This window comes from Eptesicus fuscus, chromosome 1, assembly GCF_027574615.1.
Source record: "Eptesicus fuscus isolate TK198812 chromosome 1, DD_ASM_mEF_20220401, whole genome shotgun sequence".
NCBI classification, from domain to species: Eukaryota; Metazoa; Chordata; class Mammalia; order Chiroptera; family Vespertilionidae; genus Eptesicus; species Eptesicus fuscus.
In genome coordinates, this window is record NC_072473.1 from 130,123,809 (window position 1) to 130,149,613 (window position 25,805).

At 51.1% G+C, this 25,805-nt stretch overlaps 2 protein-coding genes across 6 annotated transcripts in view; both read left to right on the forward strand.

The window, feature by feature from the left end:
* The window catches only part of OTUD5 (OTU deubiquitinase 5), a 26,698-nt gene extending 9,407 nt beyond the window's left edge, over positions 1-17,291 (forward strand). Inside the window, exons 2-9 of one of the 2 annotated variants that reach the window (XM_028134932.2) lie at positions 1,736-1,829; positions 9,868-9,932; positions 10,020-10,176; positions 10,274-10,422; positions 14,030-14,233; positions 15,521-15,713; positions 15,802-15,915; positions 16,210-17,291. In XM_028134932.2, coding sequence (XP_027990733.1) covers positions 1,736-1,829; positions 9,868-9,932; positions 10,020-10,176; positions 10,274-10,422; positions 14,030-14,233; positions 15,521-15,713; positions 15,802-15,915; positions 16,210-16,331 — 1,098 coding nt within the window. In that variant the 3' untranslated portion in view covers positions 16,332-17,291. The remainder of the gene's footprint in view (positions 1-1,735; positions 1,830-9,867; positions 9,933-10,019; positions 10,177-10,273; positions 10,423-14,029; positions 14,234-15,520; positions 15,714-15,801; positions 15,916-16,209) is intronic. The other variant, XM_008158221.3, reaches the window with a different exon arrangement.
* A 3,162-nt stretch (positions 17,292-20,453) lies between these two features.
* Positions 20,454-25,440, forward strand: PIM2 (Pim-2 proto-oncogene, serine/threonine kinase). Of its 4 annotated transcripts, XR_003614714.2 has the most exons (7): positions 20,571-20,688; positions 20,828-20,937; positions 21,624-21,674; positions 23,182-23,554; positions 24,075-24,251; positions 24,350-24,576; positions 25,244-25,440. XR_003614714.2 is itself a non-coding variant. In XM_008158219.3 (6 exons), the coding sequence occupies exons 1-6, from the start codon at positions 20,628-20,630 to the stop codon at positions 24,511-24,513; spliced, it is 936 nt and encodes a 311-aa protein (XP_008156441.2). In that variant the 5' UTR covers positions 20,454-20,627; the 3' UTR covers positions 24,514-25,440. The 4 variants fall into 4 exon arrangements, 3 of the variants coding, with proteins under 3 accessions (XP_008156441.2, XP_027990749.2, XP_054570104.1); XM_008158219.3 differs by having other exon boundaries at positions 20,454-20,688; positions 24,350-25,440; XM_028134948.2 differs by lacking the exon at positions 24,075-24,251 and having other exon boundaries at positions 24,350-25,440.
* Positions 25,441-25,805: the final 365 nt, after the last annotated feature.

Here is a 25,805-nt window from a genome sequence, read left to right on the forward strand (position 1 = left end):
ATCCCATATCCCCCATTTGATAGGAAACTGAGGCTTGGAGTGTTCAGGGAGCTTACCCAAAATCCTGCAGCGAGTGAGTGACAGAGCTGGGGTTGGACCCAGAGCTTTTGGCATCCAAACCTCGTGCTTCCTATTTTGCAAGGAATTTCTCTCACCTGAGCTGGGGGGAAAAGGCCTGCAGAGAGGTGCTCCCCTCTGGTTGGCAATTGTCTGGATCCTATAAATCTCTAGGCAGGGTGGTGTCCCCAAGGAGCAGGCGTGGGATTTTTGGTCCCTAGTCCTGATACTGGATCAGGCTGGCTTCTCCTGATGGCCAGCAGAGGGCGTGAGAGGCCTGGGAAAGGTGTTGCTTTTGGTTTGTTTGGTTTTGAAATGGAAAATATGTTTGAAGTGACACGTGGACATTCTACTTTTTTTAAATTGACTTTATTTTTTTTAGAGCAGTTTTAGATTGACAGCAAAATTGAGCAGAAGGTACAGAGAGTTTCCCTATACTTCCTGTCCCCACACATACATAGCCTCCTCTCCTATCAACATGCCCTATCAAAATGATACATTTATTACAATTGATGTACCTACATTGACACATCACACTCACCCAAAGTCCTGGATTCTGGTAACCCTGGGCCATTTCTGTAAACAACTTCCAAATGTTTCATTGGGCCTCACTCTTGATTACATTCTAGAAGTTAGGACAAATGTATCCACTGTCATAGTACACAGAGTGTCTTCATTGCCTTAGCAATGCTCTGTGTTCTGTCTACTCATCTCTGCATTATTTTAAAAAACACCTTTGTACAAGTTCACTTAATCTGAACCTTTGGGGCCAAATGTGCTTTGGAAATGGAGAAATCTTTCAGAATTTAGAGAACTCACCTGGTGTCTGCTGTTTCTGTAACACCTCCAGTGGGGTCTGTGGCAGGCCTCGTAAACAAACGCCCGAATGTTTGTGCATGGAAATGTTTCAGTATTCATCTCCAAGTGGGGTAAGTGGGTGCCCCTCAGCTCAGGTCAGGTAGTGATGCCAAGTAAGTTAGATCAAGTCTTGGTTTTCAAAGCTTTTTGAGTTAGGGAATTTTGGATGAGCGATAGCATATCTCTTATAAAGAAGGAGGTGAAGTAAAGTCACCTGCAATGGCAACACTTAGGGATAATATTTTGTTACATAGCCTTCCCAACTTTGTATGCATATGTGTTTGTATACATATGCATATACATATATGCTAAATGTGTTCACTCACAAGTAAAATCATATTTTGCATACATTTTGCCTTATACAAGATCTTGGCATTCCCTAGCTATACGTGGGATTCAAGATCTTACCAATCACTCCCTTCTCAACATCTCTCCTCCCCTAGAGTAGCTAGAGGGTCCCCAGGTGAAACTACTTGAGGTAGAGCCAGGTTCCTCCCCCCAGCTCCCCATTCTTGCCAGCCCTGGGCCTCTGGCTGCCTGTGGGAAGGTCCAGCATTGGATTCCCAGCATGGTCAGCAGGAGGCAGAAGGCAGCTGGGGCTCCTCTGGGAGCAAGTCTTCTGCTCACACAGTGCCTGGCTCCTTAAAAGAAGGTCTCCTCCTGCTCCGCATGCACGGAATGGTCAAACAGGGCTGAGAACTTGACCCTGCCCAGTGTCCTCTCAGCCCATCAGCTGGGCCCCTCAGGAGCTCGAGGGCAGAGCTCTGGGGAGGGGGTGCAGGCCTTTCCTGTTGCTGACCCCCACACCTCTTCCCTGCAGCAGGAACACTGGTTTGAAAAGGCCCTGCGAGACAAGAAGGGCTTCATCATCAAGCAAATGAAGGAGGACGGCGCCTGTCTCTTCCGGGCTGTGGGTGAGTCTCTGCCTCAGCCTTCAAGGGCCTAGGGCTGCCCCTGAGTGTCCCAGTGGTCAGGAGCAACCCCTGAGACAGGGTTGGGGACAGAGTGAACTGGTCTTTTACGGACTCCGGGCCACAGCCTCAAATGTATCTGGCCTCTAGTCCTTCGTCATTAGGCAGTGTGGTGGTGTGAGAGTAAGAATAGCAATAACAGTGATAAGGAAAATAACATTGGTTAGGGACAGATTGCTCTGTCAGGCACTACAGGAAACCCTTGCAATTCTTCCCTAAGCTGGGGGAGTGTCGGGACCATTGCTTCCATTTGTCAGACGAGGAAAGCAGCTCAGAGATGGAGAGTGGCTTGCCAGGGTCAGGTAGTACATGGTAGGTTAGTCCGAGGGCTCTTAACTACAGCATACTACTCTCACTTTGGGATAATAGACCTTTTTTTTTTTAACTTACACGAAAGTAGAGACAATAGTGAGCCTTCATGTACCCATCATTCATCTTCCAATTAGTCATCAACACATGGCCAGCCCTGTTTCATCACTACCCTGCCCACTCCTTCTTACTCTCCTGAAATGAGTATTTTTTTAACTCTTTAAAAAATTTTTAATTAATTGATTTTGAGAGCGAGAGAGAGAGAGAGAGACAGACATTGATTTGTGTTTCCACTTATTTATACATTTGTTGGTTGATTCTTGTATGTGCCCTGACTGGGGATCAAACCCGAAACTTGGCATATCGGGATGATGCTCTAACCAACTGAGCTACCAGGCCAGAGCTGAAACAAGTATTGTTTGTTGTTGTTAATCTTCACCTGAGGATATTTTTTCCATTGCTTTTTCAGAGAGAGTGGAAGGGAGGGAGAGAGAGAGAAAGAAAAACATGGATGTGAGAGAGACAAATCAACAGGTTGCCTCCCGCACACTCCCCGGATCAGGGACAAATCCACAACCCAGGTTCCATGCCCTTGACTGGAATCCAGCCTGTGACCCTTCGGTGTAAGGGTTGATGATCTAGCCACTGATAACACTGGCCAGGGTGAAACGAATATTTTTTTGTAGTAAGTTTTTTTTTTTTATTTTAGAGAGAGAGAAAGGGAGAGAGAAAAGCATCAATGTGAGAGAGAAATATTGATTGGCTGCCTCCTGCACACCCCCTACTGGGAATCTAGCCGGCAACCTGGGCATGTGCCCTGATTGGGAATTGAACTGGTGACCTTTCGATGCATGGGACAATGTCAGCCACACCAGCCAGGGCTGAAATGGGTATGTTTAAAACAAAACCCCAACATTAGGTTATTTCATTCATAAATATTTCTGTATGTTTCTCTGACAGATAAAGTCCCAGTTTCTTCCTCTTTCTCTCTCCCTCCCTCTCTCTCTCTCTCTCTCTCTCTCTCTCTCTCTCTCTCTCTCTCAACATAACCAAAATGCCATTGTCGTACCTAACAAAATTAATAATTCCTTAATACCATTTACTCTCCACTCTAAACCCAACAAGCAGTCCTGAGGTCCTGTGCTAGCTTCCAGGGGAAGCTGGGAGTATGATCCCATCCTCCCTTTGGGGTTCCTCTATCTTCCATAAAAAGTGCTCTTGATGGGAGATTTGAGCTGGGAGTCCGAAGCCCTGTCTTCCTGTTCTGCCCTCACTCTGAACTGTCATTGTCCCATCTGTGAAGTAGTATTGATTCTGAAGGGCCAATCCCTTCTGGATGCACCCCCTTCCCCTGTGCCTGCTGGGGGGCTGGGCTGACCCAGGCTCCACTCCAGGCTGGGCCACTGATTGTTCGTGTGACCTTGGGCAAGCAGCTTTTATTTTTTTATATATCTTGAGCCTGTTACAACCTAGTAACAGTTAAATGAGATTCCAGTAAATCCCTTTAGTGCCTGAGAGCATAGTAGCCCCTCATGGAACAGTAGCACTGATAAAACCTGAATGCTCTTCTCAGTGGCGCCGCAGAGTCACAGATGTTTGTTGAGTGGATGAAAGAAAGAAGTTTAGGTGGGGTCAGGGGTCGACTCCCCCTTTCTACTAAACAGGAGGTTTGGGCAATGGCCTCTGCTGGGCTGGAAAATCCCAACCTCCCAGCCCTGGGGTGTATGCCTGTGTCCTCCCTGGGATGTTTCCTAGAGAAAGAGTTTAGGTTTAGAGTCATTGGAGCAACGAAAGAATAGGCGGGGGTCTGTTCTGAGACCTCAGGCTGGTTGCTGGGTAAGCAGAGCTTCTGGTGGAGTGAGGAGCAGAGAATGCAGCTGGGCAGCTGGGTCTTGAACGGTCTTTGAGGCAGACCTTGGCGCTAGCGATAACCTGGCTTGTGCAGTAACCCATATGAAGAGCAATATTTGCACATGTGTCCATTTAGCTGTTTTCCCCACACATCCTCTGACCCTTCCCCCTATTGGGGCCTTCCAGTAAGAGGCTGGCGCTTACAGGAAGCGCTGACCATGGCAGGTTGAAGGCCTTTTCTTATCAGCACTATGGCTATACATTTCCCCTGACTGAGCTGCCCTTGGCTTTTTTCCATAAAACCTCCGAAGCCCCGTGGTCTGGCCTCTGAAGTACATGGCCCCTGGGTCTCTAGGCCTCGTATGGAATTTTCCCTGGGGCAGAGTGCACACGACCCGTGCAGACCAGACCTGTGCGTGGGAAGGGGACTTTGCCCTCTGGCTTTCTGCTGCCAGCCGAGCTTGGACAGGGACAGGTGGCAATTGCTCTGGGCTCTGGTGAGAGGGCTGCAGATTCTAACGTCCTGCCACACGTTGAACAGTCGAAGGAGCACATAACTGAGGGTGGGAGTTGGAGGGGGGATTGCAGACCTAGGGGACACTCGGTCACTCCTTGACCCTGACTTTTTGCTAGGCATTCAGCCGGATGCTCCAGGTTCATCTGTAAAGTTGGGATTCTTATCCCACGAGACAGTTGGGAAGGTTGAGGCTCAAGAAAGGAAATGACATGCTCAGGTCCTTAGTGGCAGAGCTGGCATGGGAACCCAGAGGTGCCAAAGGACACATTCTTTCCACGGCCCTAGGAAAGCCCTAGCTTTTTGGTTTAGCTCTCAACTGGCTGGTGACCTCAGCTGTAGTCCTTGATCTCTCTGGGCCTTACTGACTCCAACGAGGAGCCTGGGGCCCTCCACTGTTGGGAATTCTGAAGCAGGTGGCTCTCTACCCTGTGTTTTGCCTCGGAGGTCTGGGTGTCCCCAGTGTGAACCACTATCCACTGCCTGTGCCCAGTTCTCTCCCACCACCCCGACTGGGGACTTGTGAGCATCAGCGAAGGCTTGGGTGGAATGGAAGTGGGAGCCCGAGTTCCAGAGGTATCCTGTGGCCCACCCTGCCCCTGCTGTGCTCAGATAGCCTCCTCCTGGAAATGTGAGTCTGCATCTCTCCTCCTTCCCGCGCCGCCTATGCTTGGACTCAGCAACCCCTCCGGCCTGGCTTCTGTGGGCCCAGTGGAGGCCGCAGTGTGTGTGTCTGCGTGGGCCATCAGCCTTGGAGGGATGAATCCTGGGTCAGTGTAGACTGTTTTATAAATGGGGAAACGGGGGCCTCAAGAAAAAGCCAGGGCCCTATTATCTAGGTCACACAGGCAGGGGTCAGCACAGTGGTGTTGGAGGCTGAAGAACCAGGCCAGAAGGAGAAGGTCTCCATGCCAGAGTCCATTGGTCTTTGCCCTGCCTCCATCAGTCTTTCCACCATGCCATGGGAGGCCGTGAGTAGAAGAGCAGGCATTCCAGAGACCAGGCTATTGAGAGGCTAGGGTTCCGCTGTCCTCCCCACTGAGGCTGCGACCTTTGGGGGAGTTGGAGCCACTGTCCAGGCGAGGCTTTTTCCCCCGACCCGTCTCCTCAGTGGGGCTGGGGTTGCCACTGGGCCAGGAGGGAAGTGGGAACGAACCAGGTCCCTGTCTCCCTGGGCTGCTGTGTGTACACATTTGTGTGGTTTGTTTTTAGATTTCCTGCAGACACCAAGCTTCCTTTTCTATTCTCAGCGGAACTTGCTGGGGCTCTCTTAGCAGGCGGCAGGCAGGCAGGCAGGAGCCTGGCAGGGAGACACTCGTCAGGTGCCTCTAACCAATGGTAGGGCCCTGTGCGGCAGCTCCTTTAGATAGTCCGGGCTCTCCTGCCTGGCTTCTCCACACAACTGCCCGGCAAATAGTGACTACATTTTAGGGAACCTGAGGAGGTTTAGAGACCTTCTGCAGCCGTGGAGGGAGGTTGTGGCAAGTCTGTTCGTGCTATTGGCTCTTCTCCCCTCCCCCCAACCCCTGGCAAAGGCTAGGAAGGAGGGGGCAGGGTCCGCAGTTTGCACAGCCTTGCATCTTGTCCAGCATCTTGGTGGCAAGGGCATCTGCTGGTGGAATATGATGGTTCTCTGGAGTTGCGAGGGTTGTCGTGTGGGAATTCGGCCTCGGGGAACATCTTTGGCAGGATCTGCCAGCTGTGTGTATGTGCGCATGGACATTTCTAGGCTGGTGACTGTAGGCTCAGAGAGAGGACAGAAGGGGGGGCGGGTCCTGAGGAGGTGAGGTTCATGCTGACCTCTGTGGCCTTAGTGAGGGGTAGAGCCCCTGATATTTGTAATCTCTGCCCACTCCCAGGCCTTTCCAGCTGATTCCTGCTTGTGCTGGTGGGGAAACTGAGGTAGACAGGATCAGGCCTGGCCCCTGAGTCAGGTGGTTAAGGTGATAGCGGGATTGGAGTGGTGGTAATGTCTTTTTGGGTATGAGTGCTTGAAGTCCGTCCTTGAGAGCCTGGCCTCCCCTTCACCCTCCCAAACGTGTGACCTTGGGCCAGCTGTGCCACATTTCTGTACCTCAGTATCCCCCCTGTGTACAGTCAGGTTTTGTGGGGTGAGGATAGAATGAGTTGGAATGTAAAAAGGCTTTGGGGGAACCAATTATAGTGCTGTGTTGAGGGTTTCCGAGTTCTGTTTGGGTTGGGGACAGAGGTGAGGTAGTGGGGAACCCTCTTCCAGCTGGACTCTGGGAGGGGAGAGCAGGTGCGGACTGCCCGCAAATGCAGCGTCAGCAAGAGGGGGAGTTTCGGTTTCTATCAAAACAAGTTCTCTGAATTCCCCTACCTCTGCAAGTCCATTGGGCCCTTTCTCCCACCTTGGCCCCCATAGGGAAGTCCGGCCCAGTCCCTAGCCTCTGTGACAACCTTCTGAGAGGAGGAGGGCGGAGGCGGGACTAGCAAAGTCAGGCAAGAGCCTCCTCAGTGAGGACTTCCTGTGTTCTTCGGCAGCTCGGGGCATTTCCCACCTCATATCATCACAAAGATCCTTCTACTCTTCCTTGTCGGGGAGGTACTATTGCTTTCTGTCCTTGGTCCTGAGGAGCGTATATTCTTCCGCAGTACTGATCCCTAAACTAGGGTGCATCTTCTAATCAGTGAGCTTGGTAATTTCCCTCCTGCAGCTGTGATTAAATACATGTATTATATCACCTATCAGTGCAGCTTAGGGTCCAGGAGAAAAGGTTATGTTTTGCATGTGATTGCTAAGTAGAGAAGGTCAGACTTTGCCCACATTTAAGGACCCTGTTCTGTGAAGCCTATACTATTGATTTGACATTAATCTGGTTACTAAAGATTTACAGTACAATTACAGAAGGTGGGTCTGTGGCCCTTTGGCGTCACAAAGGTCGAGTGCCGGTCCTGCGTACACGTAGGACAGCCTATCCTAGACTCTGGGTTTGGGGCTTCCCTCTGGCTGAGGAAGTCCAACAGAAATGAGGAAGGGCTTAAGTGGTTCCGGTGACATTCTAGCTGACTTGCGGGTAGCTAGCTACCTGAAGGCGTCATCATCTTCCTCATGACACATGGAGCCCCGGCTCTTGAACACCTACTAGGCCTCAGATGTTTGGCAAACCATCCCCTGTAGTCTTTGCAGCGCCCCTGAGAGGAAGAGGAGTTCCTCTCTCCGCCTATGGACGAGGATACTGCAGCCCAGAGAGTTTAAGGGCCTAGTCCAGTACCACACAGCCAGGAGGCAGCAGAGCCTTTCTGCCAAGGCAGAGGGGTCAGTGGCAGGGAAATGCGGGGACCCTCAAGGGGTTCTCCCCCAACTCCCTTCCCTGTCCCCCAGTCGCCCTCGTTCCTCTGTTTTCTTGCATCCAGCATGTAGCTCAGGTCCGATGTATCTCTTAGGCCCGGAAATGCCGATTGACCCTTCCCTAGAAACAGCTCAGCCATCTCCCTGAGCCTGGCAGGCCAGTCTCCGTTTAACCCCTTCACTCCCATCTCAGTTCCTGTTTACTGCAGCTGCCCACAGCACTGCCGCCTCCGCACCCAGGCCCATTCTACAGAAATAGCTTATCAAGCAGCTCTGGCAGGCAGGCAGCCACAGTGGGCTCTGTGGTACTGGCTTCTAAGAAAGGCAGCAGCCGGGGGGCCCCAGCCTGTGCACAGGACATGTGACTTGCTGGAAGTGCCACTGGGGGGCGGGGCAGAGTGTAGCCACAGAACCCACATCCTTGTTTACATCAGTGATGGGGCTATCCCTTCCCGCCTTCACGCCCCATCCTCCCCCTCACCCTCCCCCTCAGGTCCCTGCACACCTCCAGGAAGACTTGAGAACAGACATGGGCCCCTGTATTCTATCTCAGAGCAGCCTTTCTCTCCTGTCTCCCAGAACCCTCCAGGGAGGGCAGGGGAGGGCAGCGAAGGCGTTCTTCTGGTGATTCTTCACTTAGGTAGACGGGCTGTCATGGAAGAATTCTGTCCCTGCCCCAAGGAGATCCCATCAGAGCAGTGGTCCTCTGGGGAGACAAAATTCCCCCTTCATGTTAGCCAGTGGGTGAAATGTGGGCCTCATCTTCAAGCCCACCTTCATTTCCCCGGGAGAAGACCCACTGGCTCCCTGAGTTTGTTCGTGCACTTAGCAAACTTCCCAGTTTCCCGCACTGTATTGGGCCCTGAGCTGGGGGTAGACTTGGATGTGAATTGCCCTCAGTAGGAGCCCAGTGTGATCAGGCAGATGACCTCTGTACACATGTTGGGTAAGCCTGGTGATAGAGGTGTCCAGGAGGGTGGGGAGCTATTAAAGAACATATTGGTGTGGGATAAGTAGGCAATCCAGCAGGATGGAAGGAATGTCCTGAAATGAGGGAAGGAATGTGTGAAGATCCTCAAGTCAGGCAGAGGGGAGCCTGTGTCTTAATTTGACTAAAACTCCATGATGCCTGAACCATTTGGGCCACAGGCTGCCCTTAGGTGCGTATGTATCTTCTCTCTCTTACTAGACTATGTGCTGCTTGTGGGCAGGGGCAGGATTTTACTAAGCTCTGTCACCCTCATAGTACCCCACGTTTAGGCCCTGGGGAAGGGGACTCTGATTTACTGAGTGACTGCTCTGTCTCAAGCCCAGTGCTGGTCATGTTACACCCATTATCTCATTAATCTCACAAGAAGTCCTGCCAAGGAGTTATCCAGCTTGTTCCTGTTTTACACGTGAGGCAGGTGAGGCTCAGAACACCTGGGTCACTTGCCTCTGGTCATTTAGCACTAGTACTTGGCAGGACTGGGCTTAGAGCCCAGCTGTTTTCCTTTTCCTTTTTTTTTTTTTTTTAAACCTCCAAAGGCCATGCTGACTCCAGGAAGTTAGGTACACTACTGAATTCTAGACTTGAATTGGTCGCACGCTGACTTTCTGTGTGAACTTGGTCAAGCCACAAACTCTCCCTGAGCCTGTTTCCTCATGTGAAGAGTGAAGGCGGGGGTATGGAGTCGATAGTGCTTCGGGCCACTTATGGGACTTAAATGTTTGTTGACTGGTCTGAGTAGCCATCCAAGCCCTCGACAAAGTCATCGGCGCGAGAGGCCTGTGGTTGTGTCCCTCTCACCTGTACTCTTGTTCAAAACTGTCCCTGTTTGCCTTTTGTTCCGTGATTCCGTTCCAGCCCACAAGGCCACGAGCTCTCCAGGCCCTGGGGTAGGAAAGGAAGTTTCCCTGGCCCCGAGCTCTTCACCCCAAGGATGTTCTGTGACTTAGAACTCTTCTCTGCTGCCAGTTCTAATCCTAGCTTCTCCTTCCTTCTGCCTCCACAGCTGACCAGGTGTATGGAGACCAGGACATGCATGAGGTTGTACGAAAGCACTGCATGGACTATCTGGTGAGACTTTGTGGAGACCTTGGGATAGGGGCAGAGTGGGAGGATCTCCTCCCCACACTGACCTCGACCCTCTGATCTGTTGTGCAGATGAAGAATGCAGACTACTTCTCCAACTACGTCACAGAGGACTTCACCACCTACATCAACCGGAAACGGAAAAACAACTGCCATGGCAACCACATTGAGATGCAGGCCATGGCGGAGATGTACAACCGGCCTGTGGAGGTGTATCAGTATAGCACAGGTACTTCTGTGGTGGGTAGGTGAGCGACTGATCGCACCTGGTCTGAGCCTGCCCCGCCCCACCCACTGTGGATGCTACTTCCTTCTCTTTTCTGCAGAACCCATCAACACATTCCATGGGATCCACCAAAATGAGGACGAACCCATCCGTGTCAGCTACCATCGGAATATCCACTACAATTCAGTGGTGAATCCCAACAAGGCCACCATTGGTGTGGGGCTGGGCCTGCCATCATTCAAACCGGGGGTAAGCATGTCACCTAGCCCAAGATGGCTGTTGGATTTAGAGGCCAGAAACCTTTGTTTGGGTCTCAGTTTTACACCTAGCCCACAGAAATGTCCTGCCCCCTCTCTGAGGTCTCACCTCTGTGAAATCAGGGAGTCACCCAAGGAGCTCTCTCAGGGCTCATTCTGTGGTCTCAGTTTGTCTGTCTGAGCTGGCTCACCCATCTTGGTGGCTATGGAGAGTTGGCATGTTGAGATATGGAGTCCTATTGGGAACCACGAGCTAGGGCTTGGTGTGGGTGTCTAGGTCCCCACATGGATCCTCCTCTGAAACTCAGCAGCTAGAGACATCTGTGGTTCCAGAGACGTGGAGTTCAGGCCTGGTCTCAACACTTACTGGCTGTTGGTCCTAGGGCAGGATTCACAAGTAATTCGGGCTGGCAGCTTGGCTGATTCAGACATCGCTTAGCACTGGGCCTGCTGCCTAGTAGGTGCTCAGATGGTGGCAGTACACTTTCCCAGCACACACTGGCAGATTCTCATTCTCTTTCATAAATATTCGCCTGCTGGGGGTTTTGATATCTTCTCTTCAGGTTTCACTTCCTACAAACAGAAAGTGCTCCTGCCTCATTTTAGGAAACACACACCCTAACACCAACACACCCTCCAACATTAGGGGTTTTTTTTTGGGTTTGGGTTTTTAAATAAACTTTTCATTTTAGAACACTTTTAGATTTTAGCAGAATTATTACGCTTAGAGAATTCCCATATACCCAACTCTGATTACCACCTTATTAGCATAGTACATGTGTCACAGTTCATGAGCCAATATTGCTATATTAACTACAGACCATACTTTATACAGAATACCTCCGTTTTTCCCTGATGATCTTACCTGTTCTAGGAGCCCAGCCAGGATCATAGTACGTTTAGTTGTTGTCCTGTCTCCTTCGGCTCCTCTTGACTGTGACAGTTTCTCTGGATTTCCTGATTTTTGTTTTCCATCTGTTTACAGACTCTGTCATTTCACCTTTTCTAGAATGTCATCTAATTGGAATCAGACAGTATATAGTTTTTTCAATGTCTTGTTTCCCATAACACTACATTTAAGATTTTTTAAATTTGATGGCTTTTTTTTTCCTTTAAAAAAAAATGTGAATGTCTTAAGCCAGTGGTTGGCAAACTCATTAGCCAACAGAGCGGCAAACGGCGGCTTGCGAAGCCACATGCGGCTCGCGAGCCGCGGTTTGCCGACCACTGCCTTAAGCTTACAGAAAAACTAAGGAAGATAGTTCAGAGTTCCCTGCATCTCTCCTCCCTTCCCACACAGTTTTGTTACTAACCTACCATGACTGTGATTCATTTGTTACAATATGTGAACCAATATTGGCACATTATTAACTAAAGTCATCATGTCTCTTTAGGCTCCTTTGTCTGTGAAGGTTTCTCACATCATGTTTTTGATGGCCTTGACAGTTTTGAGGAGTACTGGTCAGGTATAATGTAGGATGTTGGTCTTTTGGAATTTGTTGTTTTTCTCATGATTAGACTGGGGTTACGGGTTGTAGAAAGGAAGATCACAATAGCAAAGTGCCATTCTCATCACATCATATCAACAGTATGTACTGTGAACATGATTTGTGATTTGTTCTTGCCAGAAGTAGTGTTTGTTTTCTCCACTATAAAATCACTCCTCCCCTTCCTTCACTCCCTTTTCTACCTTGTACTGTTTGGAAGGAAGTCATTGTATGCAAACCACACTTAAGAAGGGGGTGTTGCCCTGGCCAGGCAGCTCAGTTGATTAGAGCATCTGCCTGATAGGCCAAGGTTGCACGGCCGATCCCTGGTCAGGACACATACAGGAGAAAGCCAATGAATGCATAAATAAGATGTTTCTCTCTCCCTCTCTCTCTAAAATCAATAAATTAAAATTTTTTTATATATTTTATTGATTTTTACAGGGAGGAAGGGAGAGGGATAGAGAGCTAGAAATGTCGATGAGAGAGAAACATCGACCAGCTGCCTCTTGCACACCCCCCACTGGGGATGTGCCCGCAACCAAGGTACATACCCTTGACCGGAATCGAACCTGGGACCTTCCAGTCCGCAGGCCAACGCTCTATCCACTGAGCCAAACCGGTTTCGGCTAAAAATATTTTTTAAAGAAAAAAAAAGAAGTGGCTGTTGTGCTCCATCTCCTTGAGGGCAGTATATTCACATAAATTACTTGGAATTCTTGCAAGGGAGATTTGTCTCTTGTCCTCCATTTATTCATCCATTTGTTTATATCAATATGACTCAGATATTTATTTTATACTTTGGGTTATAATCCAATGCTCTTTTTATTTTGATGCTCAAATTGTTTCAGTTTTGGCTATTGGAAGCTCTTAGTTGGTTCCTGTGTCTCTTTAACATACTCCCATCATTGTGATGGTGTGTGTGTGTGTGTGTGTTATTTTTTTGGGTTTTTTTTGTTGTTTTGTTTTGTTTTTAGCACTTCCTTACTTTCTGGTACTAAAAGTGTTCTAGGCTCAGCTTGTATATTTCCTTCCCTGGTCTTAGAACCAGCCATTTCTCCCAGGGGCCCTGGTTCCATTTATTGGAATGTTATTAGAAGGCACGATGTGGGTGCTGAGTGTGCTCCTCGGTACTAGGGTGTCCTTCCTTCTAGGCCCTTTCAGCTGACTAAGGAGATATATATGTGTATACTAACCTGTGTGTATACACATATCCAGAAATATTTCTATGTATAACTATCCATATCTGTATAAAACTACCAGCTGATAGGTACTGCTTTGTTTTAATTTTCAATTTTCTAATGACAAATGGTGTTGAGCATCTTTGCCTGTGCATATGAAATTGTGTGTTAAGATTTTTTGCCCATTTTTAAATTGTCTTATTCTAATGAAGAATTTCAGATACTTTTTGGACTATTATCCATAGGTAAAAAATTATATTTTATATCATTACTTTGTGCACACAGACATTGGTGTGCAGTATATGTCTTATTAAAATAGTGTTAGAATTTTGCTGAACAATACTCACGTTTACTCCCTGGGATATGCTCTGATATTTTTTATTATTTTGGTTTTTAAAATGCAGTTGTATCTCACAGTCTAACAAAGAGCACTCATACAGTGCCCCACAACTCGTAGCACCTCACGTCATGCTAATACTGCTCCTCGTCCCCTTAAATACCTGACTACTCCCTCCACCCTGTGCACATACAGCTAACTTCTCAGGTGATCTTTTCTCCTTGTGCCATCTGAGCATAGATGAGGAAGGCCTCAGCATTGTGAAACTGTCATCACTGGGTAAGGCTTCTTTAAACTCCAGCCGAGGCTGGAGGGCACCTGGTTGCCCCAGACTCAGTACTTCACTTGAGTTGTCTTGGGGTTGGGAGCAGGGCTTCTGAGTGTAGGAGTTTGGAACTACTAGTCCCACCACCCAAGCCTGCTTTTCCCCAGTCCCTGATGAATAGGCAGCCTGCCCAGGGGGGTGCTTAGTAAGAGTACTTGCCTTCCTCTCTCCTCTTTCTGGGCCTGTGGGCCTACCTCCCTGGGCCAGATCCAGCTGTTGGCCAGAGTTCAGAGTGTCACCTCATTTCCTTGTTCCTCCCACCTTTGCAGTTTGCAGAGCAGTCCCTGATGAAGAGTGCCATAAAGACATCAGAGGAGTCATGGATCGAACAGCAGATGCTAGAAGACAAGAAGCGAGCCACAGACTGGGAGGCCACAAACGAGGCTATTGAAGAGCAGGTGGCTCGAGAGTCCTACCTGCAATGGCTGCGGGATCAGGAAAAACAGGCCCGCCAGGTCCGCAGCTCCAGCCAGGTAGGTCCTAGGCTCTGTCACTGGCCTGGCCAAGAAGCCATTTTTTTTTCCCCTCCAGATCTGCCCCAAACAGGCAGAAAAATTAAGCAGTTTTGACATCTGGGAGAAAAGGAAGCTCCCAACCCTCTCTGAACCTCATCTTGGCCTTAGCTTTTGTTGAATTGTCCTTGTGTGCCAGGCTCTGTGCTGAGAATATAAAATCAGGTCTAGCCCGCTCCGCCCTCAGTGGTCCCCTGAGGGAAACAGAGGCATCAGTGGGGCCCTTGACCGTGGGTAGTAGACCAGTGGAGATGGGAGCTCTAGTTAGTATTCACACAGGAGGGTTGAAAATTTTAGGGCAGGGACAGGACAGGATATATAGACATTTGAGGAATCACAAGGAGTTTAGCGTGATTGTAGATGTTGGCAAGCGCTGAGTAAGTTGTTGAACAAATATTTATTGTAGGTCTATGCCCATACTGTCCTAGGTATACAGGGTACATTGGTGAGCCAGGCAGGCCCAGATCCTGTCCTTGTGATGCTTGCATTGTTGCAAGAGTGGAACAAAATAAACAGTAAACATAATGAATAAATTGATTTAGAGGTGGTATGGATGAAAAAAACAGAGAGAAGAGTAAAGGGAATAAGTGGGGCTGGGAGTTCACAGTATTAAATAGTGTGGGCATAGTGGGCCTCAGAGCAAAAACTAGCCATAGTGAGGGAGGCAGCTAAGGGCATGTGCCGAAGCAGAGAGGGGACCAGCTGGAGCAAAGGCCCTGCGGTGGCACACTCCTGCTGGCATTCAGGAGCGGCCAGAGGCCAGTGTGGCAGAACCGAAGTCAGAGAGGCAGTGGGGCCACATTGGGAAGGGACCCGTGGGCCGTGATGAGGACTTTGGCTTTTATTCTGAGTGAAGCAGACTCATTGGAGGGTTGTGAGCAAAGGCGGAATAGCATCTGACTTAGGGTTTAACAGGTTGCAGAATGCAGTCTGAGTGGCAAGGGTGGAACAGGGGACCAGTGAGGAGGAGGCTGCTACAGTAGTTCAGGTTGCCACTGGTGGCGCAGGCCAGGGGGAGGGGGAGAGTTGGGAGGCACTCTGGATCTAATTTGAAGGTGGAGGTTTCCTATCAGTCGGCTGTGAGGGTGTGAGGAGGGTTAAGGAGCTTACCTTCATCCTTTGGTCCATTGTGTGACTGGGAGTGATGGTGACCTGTGTAGAAGCTGTGCCACAACCAGGACTCCCGGGGACGGGACAGAGGAAGATTGAGGCTGTTGTAGGTTCTTACCTCTTACTCCTTTCCCACAGCAGCCCCGGAAAGCCAGTGCCACATGCACTTCCGCCACAGCAGCCGCCTCCAGTGGCCTGGAGGAGTGGACTAGCCGGTCCCCGCGGCAGCGGTCACCTGAGCACCCTGAACTGCATGCCGAGCTGGGCATGAAGCCCCCTTCCCCAAGCACTGTCTTAGCTCTTGCCAAACCTCCTTCACCCTGTGCACCAGGTCAGTGACTTGCTGACAGGGAGCATGCAGGGCTTAGGAGGTGCCGCCTAGGTCCTGGGCCCTGTCTCTGACTGTCCATCTGCCCCAGGTACAAGCAGCCAGTTCTCAACAGGGGCCGACCCAGCGACTTCCCCCCTCGTGTCCCTCTACCCTGCTCTGGAGTGCCGGGCCCTCATTCAGCAGATGTCCCCCTCTGCCTTTGGTAAGCCTCCTGTGTCTAGGAACCAGGGCCCAGCCGGGAGCTGGGGAGAGATGGAAGAAGCAGTCTGTCTCTGGGGGGTGGCTCTGGAGCCTCTGGCCATCTCCGCAAGAAAAGGGAATCCTTTCGGCCCAAGAGATCTGTCCCAGAGGGGTTCTAAGTGGGTTTTATAGGCCCAGGGGAGCCTTCTAATAGGAGTTCGAGGGGCCTGGATGGGATATTTGCAGAGTCGGGGGTCAGTGAATGGCGAAGAAAAGGCAGGCTCCATCATTCTTTCCCCTTCTTCTTGACCAACAGGTCTGAACGACTGGGATGACGATGAGATCCTGGCTTCGGTGCTGGCAGTGTCCCAACAAGAATACCTAGACAGTATGAAGAAAAACAAAGTGCACAGAGATCCGCCGCCAGACAAGAGTTGATGGAGACCCAGAGACTGGAGACCGTCTCCCAACCCCACCACTCCTGCCCTCCGGTGCCGCCTCACCTTTGGCTTTCTTCCTTCTTGCCGTCTTCCTCCCCCTTCTTGCCTCCTTTTCCTCCTCCCCACCTCCCTCTTGCCGGCCCATCCCTGCACCCCCTCTCATCGCTGCCGCCACCACCACCATCATTTGTCTCTTCCCCAGCTGACGTGCCCTGTTGCCCCCTGCACAGCACCATCCCTGCAATCCACAGGGGACTCGGGCAAGGGTGCCGAAGGTAGGCGAGAGGCACAGAGACAAAGCAACTGGCAGCCAGGCCGCCCCTGAGGAGAGACATTCAGACAAAGGAAAGCCTCCCTGGCCCCCATTCCTCCCAAGTTCAGAAAACCTTGTCACCCCACCTCTACAACTATGCCAGGGAAGTGGGAGGAAGAAGTGGGGGATTCCCCTTCCCAGAACCCTAAGAATGTCTGAGCCTTCAATGTTGAATTTTTTTCTTTATTAAAATGTACTTTTATCTTATAAAATTAACCAATCAAAAATGACATAGTTAACAGCATTGACTCTATGAAGGTGGCATCTCTCTGGTTTGGGGGCAGGCAGGCAGGCAGGGGGGCCCAGAGGGTGCACAGAGACGTGCTGCTGTCTCTGGCCTCCAGCTCTGTGGAGATGGGCAGGGTCTAGCGTATGAGCCAGGGCGGAGTAGGGGGCCAAGGGTAGCAGGTGTCCCATGGGCTTCGGACAACGAACCTCTGACCTCACTGCATTCCTATTGCTTCCACCACCACCAGTCTCTGTGATCTTGGGCTGGGGGCACCTTTGAGGATTATAGCCGCCACTCAGGATTTGAGTGTGGGGAGTGGGAGCAGCCTTGGCAGATTGGGCACTTGTGCCCCGCAGGTGTTGACAAGATCCGCCATCTGTAATGTCCTTGGCACAATAAAACCAAATGTCAGTTTCCCTGGAGCGCCTCTATTCTGTGTGGGGCAGAGTGTGTGTGTGGTGGCGGGGGGTGGTCTCTGGGCAGAGACAGCGAGGATACAGGCTTTGGCTTGACCTCTGAGGGCTGCATGCTCTCCGGGAGGGTCTCTCTGGGGCCCCGTTTGTCCCTATTTGACTCACTGCTTACTAATCCACCTCTGGACCGGTTACCACCAAGAAAGCTCCATCCTCGCGGGCGGCCCCTGCCTCAGCACTGGCACAGGATGTAGCCTCTGCCCACCTTATTTCCTGGGGGAGAGGGGGGGTTTGGGAGCAGAGGACTGAGCTGAGGGCAGGGACTGAACTTCCAACTTCTCTGCCTGCCTCTTTCGCCATAAATGTTTGCTCTTGTGATCGTTTGATGAGGAAACACTTCGGAAAGTACAGTAGATGCTTCCCATGAGTTCAGTGGAAGGGACCAGCCGGACCGCCCCCACGGGGTTTTAGAAGCTGAGGAATGGCCAAACCCTTTTTTGTCACGTCCCCCAGTTCTCTGACAGTCCTGTGTCCCGACCTTCCTAGGGGTAAAGCCAAGGCAGGGAAGGATGGCTGGCCCCAGGTGTTGTCAAGGGTCTTTTGTGCTGTGCCTCAATAATGGGGCCCCTGTGGAAGGATGCGTGCCCAACCCTACAGGTGAGGGCGTGGCTGGTTGAGTGGCCGTCGGAGGGATGTCTGAAATCATTGGTCAGGCGTGTGTGTGCTGGAGAGTTGGTTTGAAAACTTCCTCAGCTTTTTCTTGCCATTTGGCCTTGGTCATATCACAGGCCCCGAGTTTCAAGTGGCCCATTTGTACAACAGGGGTGATTAATGTCTACTCTCTCACACTCTGGTTGTGAGCATTGAGAGAGAATGCATATGGTCAACATAATGAATGATGGCACAGTGCCTAGCACATTCCAAAAGCTCAAATGTTAGTAGATATTTATTCTACTGTTGAAATGTAAGCACCATTTGCCCCTGCCTACTTCTTTTTGCCTCCAGTTACCTTGGGCCTATGCCTAGAATTTGCCCTTCTCCTGTCCCGAGCCCCAGACCTTGTCTTTCAAGATGTGTAGAGGGTCTCTTCTGAGAAGCTCTGTGTTACCTCATCCACTTTCTCCCATCTATTTTCAAATATGTCTTTTTTAAATATGTTTTTTATTGATTTCACAGAGAGGAAGGGAAAGGGAGAGGGAGAGGGAGAGAGAAAAACATCAATGATGAGAGAGAATCATTGATCGGCTGCCTCCTGCATGCCCCCTACTGGGGATCAAGCCTGCATCCCCGGCATGTGCCCTTGACCAGGAATCAAACCATGACCTCCTGGTTCATGGGTCGACACTCAACCACTGAGCCACACTGGTCGGGCCAAATATGTCTTTACCCCTTCCCCAATAACTGTACTATCAACTTCCTGGGTAAGGGCTATGATGCCTGACTTATCTATCTCTAATATCTGCACTCCCACCAGGGCCTGGTAGGCTTACAGTAGACCCCTAATAAATGGCAGGTGAATAAAGGAGAGTACATGTGTGTATTTGCTTTTTGGGTGTTGTCTGTGTATACGTTACTGTAGTGAGTTCAAGTCTTTATGCGCATCTCACGGAGTGTTTATAGTTGTGTGTGTGATGAGGGCTTGTTTCCAGGTGTGCCAGATGATGACAGTTTGTGTCTGTTTCTGAGACTGAGTGCATGTTTGTGTGGTTCTGTCTGTGATAGCGCATCTGTGGTTCTTTCTGATGGGGTGGATGTCCATTTGTGTCCCTGTGATGGATTCTGGGCAGCTGTTTCTGAACGATGTCATTGCGTGTATGCCTGTGGGTATATGCGTGTCTGTGACTGGATCTATCTGTGTCTGTTTTGTGGCACTGCCTATCTATGTGGTTCGATCACATATATATGTTTGCCTTTGCAGCAGTGCATGTGTGTCTCGAGCATCTGTGTGGCTTCCTGTGACAGACTCTGGGACAGTACAAGTCTTTATGTGACAGTGCACATTTGACGGTGCCAGTTCCTTTGTGACAAGTTCTGGTGGTGTGTCTGATGGACATTTCTGTGTCATTGTCACATGGTAATGTTGGTCTACGTGAATCTCTCCGGAGTGCCTGTCTTCCTGTGACTGTATCTGTGTCATTCTGGGACATGACTCTCTGGCAGCATGCCTGCCTGACAGTGGATGTAGCTCTTTGTGACAGTGCACGTCTGCATGTGTGTCTAGGACAAGTTTACACGAATGTGATGATACGTATTTGTGTATATCTCATATGGTACTTCCATGTGTGTCTCTTTGGAGTGCATGTCTGTCTTCCTGCAGAATGAGGCCCGACTCTGTTTTTCTCAAATTTGTGACTAAGGGTATTTTACCACCTCTCAGCCCCTGTCTCTCACCTGGAGCACACCCCTAAGCCACCACCACTCTGGCTTGCTCCCCCATCTCAAGAACCGCCCCCCCTCCCCCGCCCGCCCTTCCAGATTCTGGACCTGCTGACTGGGCTCAGAGATGGCTGGGTTTAACCAGGTCTAAGTTAACTCCAAAAACACCCCCACAGGCCGCCTCTCTGTGATGCTGCCTTTGACCAGCATGCTCTTGTTGTAGTGGTCCCGGGGTTACCCTCCCTGGCAGCTGAACAGGATCTCCCAGGATCCCTGGCTTCAGTTTCAGGGCAGAGGCCATGGGTCGCCTAGGACCCTTGTCCATGGTGAGGAGCACCCTTCCGAGACGGGGTTCTGGATAGCCACTGGCCCAGATTCTTAGAAGCTGGGCCTGGCGTTATCTCCGTGCTAATCTTGAGGCAGCAGCAAACCAACTTCCTAGGAAAGGAGGGGGTGCAGCTTTTTTTTTAAGTTTTTATCTATATATACTTATACGCACATATATAAAAACAACCAAAACAAATGCAGTTGCTGCAAAGGGATTCCCAGAACCGGTTTCCTCTTCGCGCGCGCCCCCTCATTTGCATAGCAGACCCCGCCCCCACGGAAGATCCGGGCGCGTATTTGCATAAGGGGGTACTTGAGACCTGGAGGGTGGTATGCAAATAAGGGCAGGCTCCGATTGGCTGGGGTACAGCAGGTGCCGCGTCCGGATTGATCAAAGCCAAGTGGGCGGGGCCGTCGCTCTGAGCGACTCTCTCGGGAGGCGCGTGCCCCGGCTCAGTAGCGTTGGGGCTGGCGAGCGCGACGAATCAGAGCATTGCGCCGTCTGTGGGCGCTTCTGGGCCACCGGCTTCTCCGCCTTCCACCCTGGCGCCCCCAAGTCCTGGCTCCCCATCCTCGCTGCCCAGGGCGTCGACGCCCTGCGGGCTCAGCGGGCTCAATCTGCGCAGCGCCTCCTCCATGTTGAGCAAACCTCTCCAGGGGCTTGCGGTGGCCCCCGTGACCCCCACACCGCCGCCAGGTGAGCGAGGCTTCTTTACCGCTACCAGGCCGGGCGGGCTGAGACGATGGAGGGCGACCCGGGGTGGGAAGAAGGGGGGAGGGTCGCGGCGGGGGCTTAGCACGCGGCCACCCTGACTTCCTCGCCTCTGCCTGCGTAGGAGGCAAGGATCGGGAAGCGTTCGAGGCCGAGTACCGACTTGGCCCCCTGCTGGGAAAGGGGGGCTTTGGCACAGTCTTCGCAGGACATCGCATCTCAGACCGGCTCCAGGTATCCGCCACGAGGATCTGGGGAGGGTCAGGTGTGCGTGTGGCGGGGGCGGGAGGCCCGCGGCTGGGCTTCTGATTGACTGGGAACGATCCCACAATATGTGTAAGGTCAGGTCCGAAGAGCCGGCACCCGGCTTTGCAGGGGGCGTTCGAACGCGCGCCGGTGTGAGTGCGTGTGTGGCGACTCAGGTGGGCGTGTGGGGGAGGGGCCGGGATTCGGGAGGGCCGGAGAGTGAAACAGGGAGCGGGGGTTCCTAAGGACCCTAGACCCCGGGATCCAGGGGACGAGTACATGTGTGTGAAGGTGGGGACCCAGAGCTGAGATTTGGGGGATTGGGGAGGCAAGGTCTCCAGCATGGAATCTTGAGGACCAGGACCCCGGGACACAGTCGGGCATCTTGGGGCTGGATTTGGAAGATGGAGCGCTTGGGTGTGATGAAATTTGGAGCTCGGAACCTGGGCTGCGAGGTTCTGGGCTTGAGAACGGAGCCCGGAGCCAAGGGCTGAGGGCGGTGGGAGAGGTGAACTTGGTCCTGGGGACTTGGCGGGCCAGGGAGAAGTCCCCGGCTCCTTGGGGGTCGTGGTGTGGGGTGGTTGGGGCCACAAAGACTAGGATGAGGCTCAGGACTGAGCAGGAAGGACCTGGGGGTCATCTTCCAGCCCCTTAACCCCAGCCCGCTTCTCCAGGTGGCCATCAAAGTGATCCCCCGGAATCGCGTGCTGGGCTGGTCCACCCTGGTGAGTATCTTCGGAGCCCTGCCTGACCTGGTGGCGCCATAGCTGACGATGGGCTCACTCGCCCCCTTGCCTCTCTATGGCTTGTTCGCCTCCCTGGGCCCTGCTACTGACGAGATCACTCCTCCCAGCCCGTGTTTACTCCCCTGCAGTGACATCTACACCTCCACACAATTCTGACTCACCCTGGTTCCCCCAGAGCCCTGGATTCTCCCCTCCAGCCCCCCTCTCTCGTCCTCCCTCCAAATGCTGCCTCAGGGGCTGCCCGCAGGGCATGCTGGTGGGAAAAGGGGGGGCAGAGGTCACTGGTTGCCATAGTGACGGTGGCTGCTTCTGTGCCGTTAGCGCGCTAACGGACGGCAGGGCGGGTCTGGGCCAGTTGTAAATGCGGGAGCGCCCCCTGGCGGGGTCTGGGGAGGCGCGCCTGCGCAGTAGCGGCATTTTCATCGCCGTGAGAAAACCTGTCTGCAGCTGTGCAAGTCGGTGGCGTGGCCAGCAGAGGGCCCCATCTCGGGCAGAAAGGCTGCTTCTGAAGGTCCTTGCGCCCACGTGGGTTTTCTAGAGGGGCGGCTTTTGTGGCCAGTAACATTGATGCCCTGTATTGAGTACCAAGATATGCCCCAGGTTTTGCTTCATCATAAAAAGCTTACTGTATTCCAAGTCCCACTAATCACTTTCATTCAACCTGGTTCTAGATGCTTGGTAACAGTAAAAAAATATATATATATATACCGTGATAACATTGAGTTCTTAATTTGTGCCTGTTCCTTTACAATCGCTTACTTTCAGCTATTTAACAAAAGTATATTATTGAGTACCTGCTATGTCCCAGGCACAAGTCTAGGCACTAGGGAAAATGTTACCTTTATTGAAAGCTCGGTTTGTGGTAGCTTTTCTACTAATTGCTTTCACCTATTGAACACATACTATGTATTGAGCCCTACCCTGTTACCAGGCACTGTGCTAGTGCTTGAGCTATGTCAGTGAGCAAAACAGAAACCATTACACAGTAATGGTATTTATTTAGTGCTAACTCGGGGCCAGATGCTATGCTGTAAAGTGCTTTCATCTCTTTCACACTTACTGAGCACCTACTGTGCATAGGGTACTGTTCTAAACTCTTTGGAGATGTCCGTGAACAAAGCAGATAAAATATTCCATAATATAGTCTTTCTTTATGAACCACTTTTACCCCTGGCCAATTTGGCTCCGTGGTTACAGTTTCCGCCGGTGGACCAGAGGGTCTCGGGGTTTGATTCCCGGTCAAGGGCACTGTACCTCAGTTGCAGGTTCAATCCCCGGCCCCTGTTGTGAGTGGCAGGTGACCAATCTGTGTGTCTAATGTTAATGTTTCTCCCCCATCCCTCCACTCTTAAAAAAAAGTCAATGGGAAAATACCCTCGGACGAGGATTTAAAAAGAAACACTTTTTAAGTTCAGGTCCGAAGTCAGCCTCAGAGCTACTGGCCTAATGCCTGTGTCCCCTTCTCTCTCCCTGTTTCCTCCCACAGTCAGAGTCGGTCACGTGCCCACTGGAAGTAGCGCTGCTATGGAAGGTGGGTGCAGGTGGTGGACACCCTGGTGTGATCCGCCTGCTTGACTGGTTTGAGACCCCGGAGGGCTTCATGCTGGTCCTGGAGCGGCCTTTGCCTGCCCAGGATCTCTTCGACTACATCACAGAGCAGGGCCCGCTGGGGGAAGAACGGAGCCGCTGCCTCTTCGCCCAGGTAGTGGCAGCAGTTCGGCACTGCCACACCCGGGGGGTTGTTCATCGTGACATCAAGGATGAGAACATCCTGATAGACCTCCGCCGAGTCTCTATCAAACTCATTGATTTTGGTTCTGGCGCCCTGCTTCATGATGAACCCTACACTGACTTTGATGGTAAGGCTTTTCCAAATCTCAGTGGGGGGATTTTTTTTTTTTTACCTTTTTATGGACTCTTGACCTTTGATCTCCAGTGCTGGGGTATAACCCTTTACCTACATTGTAACTATAAGGTTCTTACTTTTAACCCTTTGCACTCGCTTGCTTTTTTCTCGATTCCTTTATTCTACTCGGGATTTAATTTTTTAAATACCCCAGATTTTACAAAGCGCGGCAGTAGAATAAAAAACTGGAGTTTCTTTTCATACAAACGTATTTATTTGGATTTTTTTATATTTCACATGATTGATACATTCAAAGAGTAATTTTAATCTCGACATCCGAGTGCAAAAGGTTAAGTGCTTTTGTTCTGTGAGGGGACTCTGTTGTCTTTAGTGCTCTTACTCTGGTGATGAGACCCTGCTGCTATATTTAAAGAGCCCCTACTGTGGTGACAGGACTAGACTTCCTGGGTGGGGATGGGGGGTGGAAATCAGGGCATTATCCAAGAATGGTCTAACCTCTGGCTTACACGCAGGGACGAGGGTATACAGCCCCCCGGAGTGGATCTCTCGTCACCAGTACCATGCCCTCCCGGCCACTGTCTGGTCACTGGGTATCCTTCTCTATGACATGGTATGCGGGGACATTCCCTTCGAGAGGGACCAGGAGATTTTGGAGGCTGAGCTCCACTTCCCTGACCATGTGTCCCCAGGTGAGGCCCTCACTAGCCCTAGCCCAGTGGACTCCATACCTCCCAGGGACTGGTGACCCCAACTAACTGCCAATTTCCTGTGTGTTTCCGACCTGCAGACTGTTGTGCCCTAATCCGCCGGTGCCTGGACCCTAAACCTTCTGCTCGACCCTCATTGGAGGAGATCCTGGTGGATCCCTGGATGCAGACACCAGCTGAGGATGCACCCCCTGACACCCCTAAAGGGGGTTCTGCCCCTTTGGCCTGGTCCCTGCTGCCCTAGTTGGGTTGTGTCCCATGGTCATGCCACAGGGATAGAAGGACATCTGTTGATCTGGTTTTACAGGTCATTAAAAATCCAGTGTTACTAGGGTCAGAGATTGGGGATCAGGGGTCAGAAAACAAGCCAAGTCTGCCCAGTCCCCATCCCAAATCCTGTTAAGGAGCCTTCCCCCCCAGAATTTGTGGTTTCTTATTCTGGAGGTGGGGGGGGGGACTTCCTTGCTTCTCATTTTACTAAGTAATGTTTGTTTGAAGTTAATTCCATTCTGAGCCCCAGGAATCTGTTACAGCCCTTACACTGGCACCTCCTGCCTGCTACACCACACAGACTTAGTTGAAATGCTCTAACTTGGGCACAAGGGTGCTTTTGTTGGATACCCCAGCAGCTCTTATTTTAGTAAAGGGACTGTTTCTTCTAGCTTAGGTTAAGGTTCCATGTTCAGTCAAGCTGTTTGCCTACCTCAGCCCAGGGTTGATTATTCTGGGGGAGGTAATGCCCTATTGTTATTCTAGGGCTTTTTTTTTTCTTTCTTTTTATTTTTCTTTTTTTTTGGTGAAGGGACCCTACTCTGTTATTCCAAGTGCTCTTATTCTGGTGAGGAGAAAACCCTCCTTCCAAGATTTGGGAAGGAATGGGAGATGGACACCACCAGAGTCCACTAGGATGGGTTGGATGGTTTTTTTGGGGGGGATAGGGTGGGGGAATTAAGTCTTGTTGTTTGTTCTCCTAGGGCCTCCCCCTCCACCTTTTTTGGATTCTTGCTGCCTCCTTCTGAGCCAGGATTGTCCAGTTGCTGAAATGTAAATACTTATGTATTCGGAGGAAGGGAGCTCCAACTGTGTCATCCTCTCCCTTCCCCACATGCCTGGATTATTTAAAAAGCCATGTGTGGAAACCCACTATTTAATAAACGTAATAGAATCACAAGTGACTGGCCGGTTGTGGTTGCAGTGTGAGGCGTCTGTGGAGCATGTGCGGCGTGCTGAGCCCAGAGGGAGGTGGAGTGGACCTCACCTCTGCCCTCAGGGAGCCTGTGTTGTGGTGCCATCCTAAAGATCTCTCCCGGACTCACCCAAAACTATTGACAGCGCCCCTTCCCCAGCTCTTACATAATGACCACTATGTGCGGGAGGGCTCCATTGGACACAGATACTGAAGATGTTGGGAACACCTCCCTGATTAAAGATGGCTAGCTTATGGGCAGGACAAAATGTCCTCCCTCTCATCCAATCTCATGGGAAAAGAAAAGCCCTTTCAGGGTGAGGGCGGGGCTAGATTTGAGGGCAGAGTGG